Source organism: Plecotus auritus (genome assembly GCF_963455305.1).
Source record: "Plecotus auritus genome assembly, chromosome: 4".
Classification (NCBI taxonomy): domain Eukaryota; kingdom Metazoa; phylum Chordata; class Mammalia; order Chiroptera; family Vespertilionidae; genus Plecotus; species Plecotus auritus.
This window is the reverse complement of record NC_137775.1, coordinates 151,208,507-151,221,612: the sequence shown is the minus strand read 5'-3', so window position 1 is coordinate 151,221,612 and position 13,106 is coordinate 151,208,507. Positions and strand designations below refer to the sequence as shown.

General features: G+C 40.0%; 1 protein-coding gene and 1 pseudogene across 6 annotated transcripts in view; one reads left to right on the top strand and one right to left on the bottom strand.

Moving 5' to 3' along the window:
• Nucleotides 1–13,106, bottom strand: part of RELN (reelin) — a 462,208-nt gene that overhangs the window by 321,017 nt on the left and 128,085 nt on the right. For all 5 annotated transcript variants that reach the window (XM_080663650.1, XM_080663648.1, XM_080663649.1 and 2 more), the window contains exon 3: nt 8,257–8,392. In XM_080663650.1, the coding sequence (XP_080519776.1) occupies nt 8,257–8,392 (136 nt within the window). The remainder of the gene's footprint in view (nt 1–8,256; nt 8,393–13,106) is intronic.
• On the top strand, nt 5,748–6,731 carry LOC308247641 (heterogeneous nuclear ribonucleoprotein A1-like; annotated as a pseudogene). The gene has a single exon. The product of its transcript is annotated as a heterogeneous nuclear ribonucleoprotein A1-like (transcript).

Sequence of the window (13,106 nt, the reverse complement as noted above, 5' to 3'; positions counted from 1 at the left end):
AACTGTGGCCTCCTGGTTCATAGATTGATGCTCAACCACTGAGCCACCCCAGCCAGACTCATTGAGCATTCTTATAACCAGTATTTTGAACTCTGCATCTCGTAGACTGCTTGTCTCCATTTCATTTAGTTCTTTTTCTGGAGTTTTGTCCTGTTTTGTTTTTTTATTTAGGACATATTTCTTTGTCTCCTCATTTTGGCTGCTTCCCTGTGTTTGTTTGTATGTATTAGGTAGAGTTGCTACATCTCCCAGTCTTGGTAGAGTTGCCTTATATAGTAAGTGTCCTGTAGGGCTCAGTGGCACAGCTTCCCATTCACCTGAACTGGGTACTCTAGATGCGCCCCCTGTGTGGTCTATGTGCACCCTCTTCTTGTAGTTGAGCCTTGATTGCTGATGGCATGTCAATGGGAGAGATTTATCCTCAGGCTGATTGGCTGGGAGGACTGGCCATGGCCACTGTGGAGGATCTGCTATTCAGGGGCCGACCCCCTGGAGCAGAACTCATTTCAGGGGGGCTTGGTGCCCTGAGTCCACCCCTTGAGTGTGTTGCTCATGGAGGTGGTTGAATGGTCCTTCAGCATGGTATGAAGCTGTCCACTGGGTGCACTGGCTCTGGGGTCTCCTGGAAGGTGCAAACCAAGGTCAGCCACCACCCATGCCTTTTCTAGAGCCACTCAGCATGAGCTACAAAACAATCTGCATATGGCTGCTCCTTTGCCAGGTTTGGAGGTACCTCCACAGCCAAGCTATTCCTCCCAATTTTTATGTGCCACACATGGGTGTGGGACGACCTGTTCAGCATCTCTGCCCCTCCTACTAGTCTCCATGGCTTCTTCCTTATGTCTTTAGTTATAGGAGTTCTGTTCAACTAGGTTTCAGGTATTCTGGATGATGGTTGTTCTGTGGTTCATTCGTAATCCTAATGTTGTTGTGGGAGGATGCCAGTATCACATTTACCTATTTCACCATCTTCACTGGAAGATTCTTTTCTCAGTTCGGGGGGAGTTTACTTAACGTTAAATTGTCAGTAATTTGGGCACAAATCTGATCTCCTATGTTCCATTTGTATTCTAATATTACTCTAGCATCTCTGTCCAAGCAGTTAAACCTAAATCTACTGGTGATAAATTTTGCCTTTAATTCACACATCCCCTCCCTATGTAGAATTCACTTTTGACAAGGAATCTATATATAGAAAAGCCTAAGTGACCATCCGACCGTTCGACCGGTAGCTATGACGCGCAATGACCACCAGGGGGCAGACACTCTGACTAGTAGCTATGATGCGCACTGATCACCAGGGAACAGACACTCAATGCAGGAGCTGCCAAGCTGAGGTGACTTGGCAGCTGTGGTTCTCGGGTGATGTACCCGGAACCAGAGAGGAGGGAGCCCGACTCCGGGGTGCGTCACTTGAGAACTGCCCTTTCACAATCTGGGACAACCTCGGGGGATGTCGGAGAGCCAGTTTCAACCTGATCCCCGTAGGCCAGGCTGAGGGACCTCAATGAATCCGTGCACTGGGCCTCTAGTGATATATAATAAGCATTCAAGGAATGAATCAACATCATAGATATCAAGATGTAATCTAATGTGTTCTCCGTATTTCAGAAGTTTAAATCAGTGCCTCTCAATATTCGAAGGAATTAGATAATTCTCTCACACAGAGGTAGATTTCAAAATTACAATAGTAAACACCATAATATGTATCAGTACCATTATAAAAAATAGGTAAGTGATCATTTTTGAGACAACTGTAGTAAAGTGGCAAAAACTGCCTGCTTGGAACTAGACTACCTTCTGAATCCAAGCTGTCACTCAGTGGGCAAGTTATTTAATGTCACTATAAGCTAAGATAATAACAGCACCTACTTAATAGAATTACTTTGAGAATGAAATGGGTTAAAAGATGTAAACTACTTAGAACAGTGACTACTAGCACATTCTAAATTTTCAAAAATATTATTAATTAATGTTGTACTTTTTATTTTATAATCCCTATTCCCTGGCAGCTTATCACTAATATTTAGGGTTAGATGTCTTGGAGATTTCCTTCATTTCTTCCTTTTTTCCCTATTCCCTTGCCCTGTCCCTACCATTTTCCTCTCCCTCCTCTTCCTCTGCCTCCTCTTCCTCCTCCTTCTCTTCTACTTCCTTCTTCTACTCTTCTTCCTCCTTCTCCTCCTCTCCTCCTTCTCCTCCTCCTTCTTCTTCTTCCATCTCTTCTCTCCATATACCCTCCTCACTCTTAGGATTTTGGGGGGACAATTTACATGCAAGAAGTTTGGATAATTAAAGGCCTCTTTTAACTTGAGGCTTACTCATCACTAAAGACTGATCAAATATAAAAGTAAGAACAAATTATACTGTCATAAGATCTGGATACTAAGCAGATCTCTGACTGAAATTATCACTTGAAAAGTTATCAACAGGTGTCATAAGCTAATGATAAAATAATTTTAGTTACTTACCCATTTTATTTTATTTTTAAATATATTTTTATTGATTTTAGAGAGGGGAGAGAAAATCATAAGATTGGCTGCCTCTTGCATGTCCACACTGGGGATTGAGCCCGCAACCGGGGCATATGTTCTGACTGGGAATTGAACTGTGACCTCCTGGTTCATAGGTCAACGCTCAATCACTGAGCTACGCCGGCTGGGCTAGTTATCCATTTTATACATCTGTACCAGGACAGCCAGCAACTTTATTCTCAGGACATCCTCTCCTCTATGTCTCTCACTTGATTATTTTTAACGAGAAAGGCAGTAAAAAAAGACAGTCCTCATTACTGTGTGGCTAAGTGGTTTAGCTATAAAACCTGTTTTATTTATACAGTATGCTCTTCTCTGGGAAAGGCACACACAGCACATGATGTAATTGTTTGGGATTTCAGTTCAAATGTTCCATAATTCTTACTACAAGATTTTAAAAAGGATTTAAATAGATAAGTGAGTTTTTTACTCACAGAGTATGCATCATACACGGCTGTTGTAATATGAAATTACATAATTGGGTGCAGTGTCAATTCAACTGCCCCTTTAGAGAGACCGTACACATGGTAAATGATAGATATTAGTAACTGGGTTCTTCAAATCCAAGACACAATCAATTGTAAGACATTAAGAAATAAAGTAAATGCTGCCAATTATAATCTCTTCTTTTGAGATTCCAAAACATTTTTTAAAAATCAGTATTTCAGAATCAATTAAATATGATATCATTATGAGCTATTAAGAAAATTTTACTGAGGGCCTTCTATCATCTGTAATTCAGGATTAGGACCTATTAGGTACATAAAAATAGCTAACACAGTCCCTGACCTTAGGGGATTTAAAATCCAGTTAAAAAGGAAAATATACTTGTAAAAAATTAAATAATGTATGAAGTAACTAACAATAAAAGGTTATACAAAATATATGACTAAAGCATATAAGCATGGATGAAGTTTAATTTCTAAAAAGCTATCCTTCCTACTTTAAAATGTGAAACTTTTAATTTTTGAGGTTAATCAGAAAAAAGAGAATCATGATATATTTACATTCAAATGCCATATATGTTTATGTGTTATTTTATTTTTGCTGAATGTTTAAAATTTATGGTGAACATTAGCAATCCCCTCAACTATTGCTGGGTATATACTAATTACAGATGCTAACTCTTATATAGATCTACTTAACACATAATAAATAGTGTAGTAAGGAACAAAGGTAAAACACTGCAAGACTTTATTGTGGAAATTTTCAGATAAATTGTTTCAGCGGTCCATGTTCAATCTTCAGTTTTCCTGTAGTCTCTCACAAGCTAATTAGCAAAGGAGATAAACAAAAGCATCTTGCCCACATAAGAAGCAGCTACTCCATGCAAAGTTCAACATAGTCATGGCTCATGTGAAGCAGAGACTTAATGCTATTAAGAATATCAAAAAGTGCGAATTGCATCATCAAAATTTTGTTGGGAAATACGAGTGAGGGTGTGTATTCTTTGCAGTGAGTAAAAATTACTTCTGACCAAACTGTATTTTTCTGACCAACTGCTAAGAAAACATTCTTTGAAATTAGGACTTAAAATACCTGTTATTTCTCAGAAGAAAGTAGAGTTTGATAACCCAGGAACAGTGAGGTCATATGCCATCAAACATGATTTTTAAACAGATTAAATTTAAACCTGTATTTATTTTGAAGTAAGCAGTTCTATATTATTGACATAATTTATTTTGTGTTCTACTTTTGACAAAAATAATTCTTGTTTTAAATTAAAAAGTGATGCATGGGAAAATTTTGTTGTTATTCCAAGTGCCAACATGAGTAAGGTAAAGTATGCCAAAAGAGTCAGAGATTACTATTAAACAAAAGGAAAAAACAACATTGAACCTCATATAATTCAAGGGGCTTTTCCCATTTTTTTCTCTGCTTGAGACATTGTATCAACTGTGAAGAAATCTCAAAGAAATAAGAAGCTGTCCCCGTACATATACTATAATAGAAAAGGCAAGAAATTAACTCAATAAGTATACAGTAAAACAATCAGCATGTCACTTTTGTTACTGATGTCTTGGAAAGTGTTATAGCATAGAAGAGTGGGCATTTTCAACAGTTCTTGAAAAAAGGGTAGGAATTTAACAATTGGAATTGATAGAAAACAAGTATTCTGGTCTATGAGAAAAGCATGGAGAAAGAAAATCACAGAATGTTCAGGGAATTGTAGAAAGTCTTATCAATTAGCGCCCTATCCAGGATGTGCATGCTATAGGAAATAAGAGAAGATGGTAAGAAGACAAGAGGAGAAACAGTCCAGAGATGGAAGACGCTGACGACGCCTTGCCACGCTAGCAGTCAGCAGCTGTGCGACGCAGCAAGTTGCCTAGGACCAAACCAGAGAGGGTCGGACCTGCATTGCCACCATGTGCCCACCATCCAGATATCATTGCTGACATGTACACTTAAGGAACTGTTTGACATTGAAACGGGGACTCAGAACTGTTGGACATTGAAATTGGGACTCAAACATTTTTTGTTATTATATGTTTATTTCTAGTCTGCAGAGGCAAGATTTTTTAAAGGAAAGAAATGGGGAAAAAAATAGATACAGAGGCAAAGAAGCATTGAACAGACTGTCAAACTACAGTGGGAAGGCAGAGGAGGTTGCGGGGGCGGGGGCTGTAAGAGATCAACCGAAGGACTTGTACGCATGCATATAAGCATAACCAATGGATAAAAAACACTGGGGGGAGGGGGCAGGTAAAGGCATGTACTGGGGGGAAGGGGAGGCCAGGGGAAGGTCAATGGGGAAGGGAAAAAAAAAAGGAGACATATATACTACTATTTGTAATACTTCAAACAATTAAAATAATAATAATAATAAATAAATAAATAAATATTAAATAAATAAATAAATAAATAAAATACTAAAAAATAAAAAAAAGAGAAGATGGTAAACATCAATAATGGGAAGAGCGTATCAAATCCAAGCCAAAGGGCTGGCTTTCATATGGAAATTTGGGGGTATACAAGTTTTGAGTGACCAAGGTTGTACCTTAGGAAGATAAACTGGGTAACAATGTGCAGGATGGACTGGAGGAGAAACAGGCCGGAAGTGAACAGACCAGCTGGGATGCTATTGCAATCAATAACCTTAGCAAGAGGTACTGAAAAGAATGAGTTCAAGTTTGAAAAACTTCCCGAGGCATTTTGGCCGGTGAACACCATGGACTAAGCATCATTGGAATTTCCCCTGTTGCAGTCATCATGTGTAAGTCTGAGTCTCCCAAAGAGGCGGAGCAGCTGCAGAAGCTCTTTATTGGAGGTTCGAGCTTTGAAACAACCCACGAGAGTCTGAGGAGCCATTTTGAGCAATGGGGATTGCTCACGGACTGCGTGGTGATAAGAGATCCAAACACCAAGCGCTCCAGAGGCTTTGGGTTTGTCACCGATGCCACTGTGGAGGAGGTGGATGCAGCCATGAATGCAAGGCCACACAAGGTGGACGGAAGAGTTGTGGAACCAGAGAGGGCTATCTCAAGAGCAGATTCTCAAAGACCTGGTGCCCACTTAACTGTGAAAAAGATTTTTGTTGGTGGTATTAAAGAAGACACTGAAGAACATCACCTAAGACATTATTTTGAACACTATGGGAAAACAGAAGTGATTGAAATCATGACTGACGGAGGCAGTGGCAAATAGAGAGGCTTTGCTTTTATAACCTTTGATGACCATGACTCTGTAGACAAGATTGTCATTCAGAAATACCATACTGTGAATGGCCACAACTGTGAAGTAAGGAAAGCCCTGTCTAAGCAAGAGATGGCTAGTGCTTCGTCCAGCCAAAGAGGTCCAAGTGGTTCTGGAAACTTCAGAGGTGGTCGCGGAGGTGGTTTTGGTGGAAATGACAATTTCGGTCGCGGAGGAAACTTCAGTGGTTGAGGTGGCTTTGGTGGCAGCCGTGGTGGCGGTGGATATGGTGGCAGTGGGGATGGCTATAAAGGATTTGGTAATGATGGAAGCAGTATTGGAGGTGGTGGAAGCCAATGATTTTGACAATTACAACAATCAATCTTCAGATTTTGGACCCATGAAAGGAGGAAACTTTGGAGGCAGAAGCTCTGGCCCTTCTGGTGGTGGAGGCCCATACTTTGCCAAACCACGAAACCAAGGTGGCTATGGCGGTTCCAGCAGCAGCAGTAGCTATGGCAGTGGCAGAGGTTTTAATTACTGCCAGGAAACAAAGCTTAGCAGGAGAGGAGAGCCAGAGAAGTGGCAGGGAAGCTACAGGTTACAACAGATTTGTGAACTCAGCCAAGCACAGTGGTGGCAGGGCCTAGCTGCTACAAAGAAGACATGTTTTAGACAATACTTATGTGAATGGGCAGGAAAACCTCAAGGACTGTATTTGTGACTAATTGTATAACAGGTTATTTTGGTTTCTGTTCTGTGAAAAGTGTAAAGCATTCCCACAAAGGGTTTTAATGTAGATTTTTTTTTGCACCCATGCTGTTGATTGCTAAATGTAATAGTCTGATCATGATGCTGAATAAATATATCTTTAGAAGGAAGGAAGGAAGGAAGGAAGGAAGGAAGGAAGGAAGGAAGGAAGGAAGGAAGGAAGGAAGGAAGGAAGGGAAGGAAGGAAGGAAGAAAGAAAGACTTCCTGAGGAAGAAAATGATGAGATTAAATGTCAATTAACCAGAATGATTCATCTGATGTTTGCATCTTGGTAACCCAGAAGATAGGCAAAAAATAGGAACCAATGACACTGAACTGTATGTTATTAAAGGGAAGTAAAGATAGTAGTGAATTTGGAGTGTGCATATTTTATGAGACTTTGTCGTCTGAGCAGAAGGTGGGAATAGAAAATCATTCAATATGCCGTCCAGCTCTATTTTGCTTGGCTTCCCGTAGAATGCTGTTTCTGAATTGCCTCTGACCTTATTCCATTGGCCTATTTATCCATTCAACAAATATTTAGTGAATGCTTACTGTGTGCCAGGGACTGTTTAGACCAGTTGGGGCAAATGAGTAAACAAACAAACAAACAAATTCTTGCCTTCAAGGAACCTGCATTTCAGCAGAAAGAGACAGACAATGAATATACATAATTAAATACGTAGTATATCATGTGCTAGAAGTAAAAAAAAAAGATATGGAAAGAAAAGATAACTAAAGAGGATGAGGAGTGGTGATTCTGGGGCAGTGGTAGTGGTATAGTCTATACTGAGAGATGTTGTAAGTCACAGCCTTTGAGCCACAGTGCAATGTTTGTCCAAGGCCTTGGAGGCATTACTACTACATTTCCCAGTTTCCTCTGAATGAAAGCACATGAGAAAGTTATTAAATTTCTATAGCATCCCTGATTTCTCACCATCATGAATCTCTTAACTGATCAAATTTCCCTCTTGTCACTAATGGTCAGAAAGCAGAAAGCTAAATTTGTGGTCTTCTTCCAAAATGTATATGAGTCTCATGGCATTTCCAGTACCTGTTTTCATCTTATTTTCTAAACGAAAATTTTCATATTGCCTTTATTTTCATCTTATTGTGTATTTTGGTCAGCTAAAATCTAATTTAGAACTCTTGAGGAATTTATAAATATGCATAAATAAAGTTACTTTTAAAAAGTTTTCATCTCTTTTTTTTGACACCAAAATTAGTGAATTCCATTATAGTCAAACTTGTTAAAATAATAAATAGTTACCCCACAGGTAACCCAATGAGGAGTACATTTGCTTCCCTAGTGGTCACAGACACTGGGGTACTTACATGAAATTCACGCAGCCTGTGCCAGCGGGTGGAGCAATCCAGACGAAGCTGAGGTTGGTTGTGGGCAGATGACTCACATGAGAGGCCACCACGCTGCACATGAACTGGTTACCAAACTGGTGGTCAGACATGATCCCTGAGAGACAAAAAGGAAGTTTGTTATAAAAACATCAAAACCAAGTCTTTCTTACCACAGCATCACAATATCTTCTGGACATTTTTCTCTTATGTTAGGATTCATCATGCTGTTTGGGCTTCCCCATAAATTATGCAACTTTCTATTTCCTATTGTTAGAAGGAAATGAATCATTTCCCACATTATCGGTAAGGAGTAATCTAATAAATTTATTGCCATAGTATTGGCTTTGCTTTGATTTTGTTGATTGGTTGTTGCCCATCACCAAAGACCACCAGGACCACACCTACAGTACAGCAAGGCTGGATTTACTGGAAGTGTTTACAGCAAAGGAAACGAATTTCCACTGATAACTGGAAGGTAACTCAGAGAGGATGTTAGAAGGGTCTTGTTAAAATATTTGGGCTTGTGCCCTAACTGGTTTGGCTCAGTGGATAGAGCGTCGGCCTGCGGACTGAAGGGTCCCAGGTTCGATTCTGGTCAAGGGCATGTACCCTGGTTGCGGGCTCATCCCCAGTAGGGGGTGTGCAGGAGGCAGCTGATCGATGTTTCTCTCTCATCGATGTTTCTGGCTCTCTATCCCTCTCCCTTCCTCTCTGTAAAAAAATCAATAAAAATATATTTAAAATAAATATTTGGGCTTGTGTTGTTATTCTAGAGAATAGGATGGTCAAGCTGGCCCCAGAATTTCCAAATTTTAGTACTAAAAGTCCTGCATCCTAGGAACACCTGCTCCCCTCACTCCCTGCCCAGACCTGTTGGGGATGTTACAGAGAAAGGTGGCTTTACATCTGGATTTGGCGCAGGGGTGGGCAAACTTTTTGACTCGAGGGCCACAATGGGTTCTTAAACTGGACCGGAGGGCCGGAACAAAAGCATGGATGGAGTGTTTGTGTGAACTAATATAAATTCAAAGTAAAGGAGCGGAGGGGAGAGCAAGAGAACCCTCCGCTCTTTCGGCTACGTGGGCCAGATAGAATAGCCAAACGGGCCGGATCCGGCCCGCGGGCTGTAGTTTGCCCACAGCTGATTTGGCGCTATCAGAGAGTAAGGGCAATTTTATCACCAAGTATCTTAATTTTTGTCTAGGAGACATGAGGAATTGAGTAGGGCTCAAGCTGTGTTTGAAAAAAAAAAAAGCAGCAGCAGTCATGTTAACAAGAAGAGGGGATGTTGGTCATTTTGGTGGTTTGCACCATGTTCTATATCTAGGCATGAGTATATGTGGTCATCACAGTTTCAGAGTGGTCTTGTTTGGTGCGGATGTTCTGTGAAACTGCTGATGTTCAACATGAGAACACCACAGCCCCGCTGTGAGCGCCGCGTCAGCTCCCAGCTGAGCTATCGGGGCGCTTTCTTTCCTTTTTCCATAAGGCTATTATCTCAGGTTTACCTCAACTACAACATATTAATACATGACTGGATAATAAGAAAATAAACAACTCAATTTTAAAAGATGTGTAGAAGACCTAAATAGACACCTCACCAACAAAGACATGCAGATGGCAAATAAGCGTATGAAAAGATGTTCAACATCTCATGTCATTAGAGAATTACATATTAAAACAACAATGAAATGCCACTACACACTTACTATGGCAAAAATCCAAAACCACTGACAACATCAAATGCTGGCAAGGATATGAAGCAACAGGGAAACGTATTCGTTGCAAGTGCGAATGCAAAATGGTCTAACCCTTTTGGAAAACAGTCTGATGTTTTCTTACAAAAGTAAATATACTCTTACCATATAATCCGCAATCACACTCCTTACTAGTTACTCAAATAAACTGACATTTTATATCCACACAAAAACCTGCACATGGATATCTATAGCAGTTGTATTCATAATTACCAAAACTTGGAAGCCCCCAAAATGTCCTTCAGTGAGCTAATGGATAAATAAACTCTGGTAGATCCAAACAATGGAATATTATTCAGAGCTAAAAGGAAATGAACTATCATGCCATGAGAAGGCAGAGATAAGTAAATGCATATTACTAAATGAAAGAAGCCAATCGGAAATGGTTACATATTGTATAATTCCAACTATACGATATTCAGGGAAAGACAAAAGTATGAAGATGGTAAAAAGATCAGTGTTTGCCAGAGTTGGGAGGGAGAGAGGGATGACTGGGCAGAGCACAGAGGATTTTTAGGGCAGTGAAACGGTTCTGTATGATGCTACAATGGTGGAAACATGTCATTGTGTATTTGTCAGAACTCATGGAATGTACAACATCACAGTGAGCCCTAATGTGAACTATGGACTTTGAGTGATAATGATGTGTTAATGTAGGTTCATCTGTTGTAATGAATATATCGCTGTGGTGCAGGACAGCGACAGTATGGACGCTCTATGTGGCATGGGTGGGTGGGGACAAGGGTACATGGGAAATCTCTGTTCTTTCTACTCAATTTTGCTGACTTAAAACTGCTCTAAAAATAAAGTTTATTAATAAAAACATTGCCAGGAGTGGGCAGTTAAATAAAACATTCATTTATTGGCTTTTTGAAATAGGCAAACGACTTACTCTCTCTGAAACCCAGTTTTCTTATCTATAAAGTGGAATTACCGTGTCCCCTGTATCCTGAAGTTATAGTGAGAATTAAAAGGCCCAAACACATACAACAGCTCCTAGTACAGCACACCTGTGTTTGGATAAGTGCCCTTCTTGGCGAACATCATAGCAGTTCCTGCATTCCTTCATCATTGCACTGGCCCATCTTTCCAAGGTGTCTGGAGAGGACTAGGTCTTTCATTTATATATTCCAAGCAACTGTCACAATACCTGACACATCACAGATCGTCAAGAAATGTTTTCCGAATAAATACAAAAATAATGTAACTATAAAAAAGACAATAGAATTTGTAACATATGTTACATTAACTAGTGAAATAGGATCTTCTAGAAAAGGAAGTTATTCAGAATAGTAGTTCATACTGGGCAAAGAAATAGAAAAATAAATCTGTATTTTTTTATACAGCCAACAATGCTCTTTTTCTCATTTAAGAATTCATTTTTTTTAGCTGTGTCTTGAGACAAAATTCTTCAAGCCAGAGAAACCGCAAGGTTAGAAAGAATAAGAGACTCCTGGGGAAATTGCCGAGTGCTGAAGGTGACTCAGGCATTGCCGCTCCCCTCTGGTCGGGCATAAACAGGGAGCTAGTGTACAGAAAATGACACATCTGCAGGAGTCAGCAGCCAAAAGGAAAACACAGGTTCCAACCACAGTCATTGTAGGAAGGGAAATGAATCAAACAAAATAAGGTTGCTGAGTTTCACAGCCTTGGTAACCGTATTCACATTCGAGTATCTCCTCATTCTCCAAAACTCCTCTTAGAAAGTGAGTGGATGTCTACGTTACATAGTACTTGACAGGGATGTTATAAGGCAGCTATATTGTCATAATTACCATAATGCCCTATCCAGATAAATATGCCACCAAACCACAGTCTGGCAGGCTAACAGGCTGGCCCAGTAAGTTCCCCAACATGGCTGCACAGGCGCATCACCTGAACAGGCTGAGTAAACACTGGTGCCAGAGATTCGGGCTTAACGGGTTTGGGTAAAGCCTGGGTAATGAGAGTTTTACAAGCTCACCAAGCAATTCTAACATGTAGCTGGGAGCATGCATTAAAAACGTGTCTTAGTAAAATGCTGTCCAGAATTCAGGGCTCAGGGTAATATCACTACGGCACCAATACACAAGTGGAAAGTATCCAGCAGTGTCTTATGTACGACTCTGACAGTAATACAAAATAGCCTATCTTCTTATCCATTACTCCTAAACCACCCCCAATATGTATTCTGAGGATTTTTTAGATACTTTCAAGTAATATGAGTGGTAGTGGTCTTTTGTTTTTTTATAACATAGAGCACTGGCACATTATACTCCTACCACATTTTAATTGCCTTTTTTTTTTTTTTGAGAACATCTAAAGGTTGGCCAGAGTTGCAATTATTAGAAATCTATTTACCTTATCAACCAGCAGGAAAAACAACAGTATTTACAGAATCCTTATTTTGCATCAAACATTACGTTAGGCCCTATGGAGTACATAGAAGAAATATGGGACATGGTCCCTACCCTGAAATGACTTGAGCTGGGAAGAGGAAAGTGGAATAAATTGACATTCTAAATAAAACAGCTAACTTGGTGGTATTCCTGAAAAATAAAAAATAGGAAAGAAAGAGTGATTAACACAGATGATTGTAATAATAATTAATGCTTGTTGAGCACTTACAACAGCCTGGCATTATTCTAAGTGCTACGTGAATATTAACTTTTTGAAGGCTCTTAACAACCCCATGAGATAGGAGCTGTTATTTTCTCCATTTTAGCAAATAGAACAGAGCAAGTAGGCAGTGTAGCCTGAATTCAAACCACAGTGCCCTTGCTATATAGTCATAAACGGCTTTATTGAGGAGGGAGACTGAAACTGAGTCTTTGGGGAAAGGCTAAAATTTCCCATACTTTTTAAAAAAAATTATATTCAGCAGCAGGGTATAATTCAGAGACTGTCACCTCACTCTGCCACAGACTGCATGACTTTGTCAGGATGCCCTCTCTCAGGGACAGTTCTGACATCTGTAAGCCGCTGGTCCACAATCAGTAAGACCCCTTTCAGTGCCACCGCTGAGTGCAATTTAACTGAACAGAGGAAAGATGGGAGGACATCACACAATGAGCAGAGGATCGCATGTAAAAT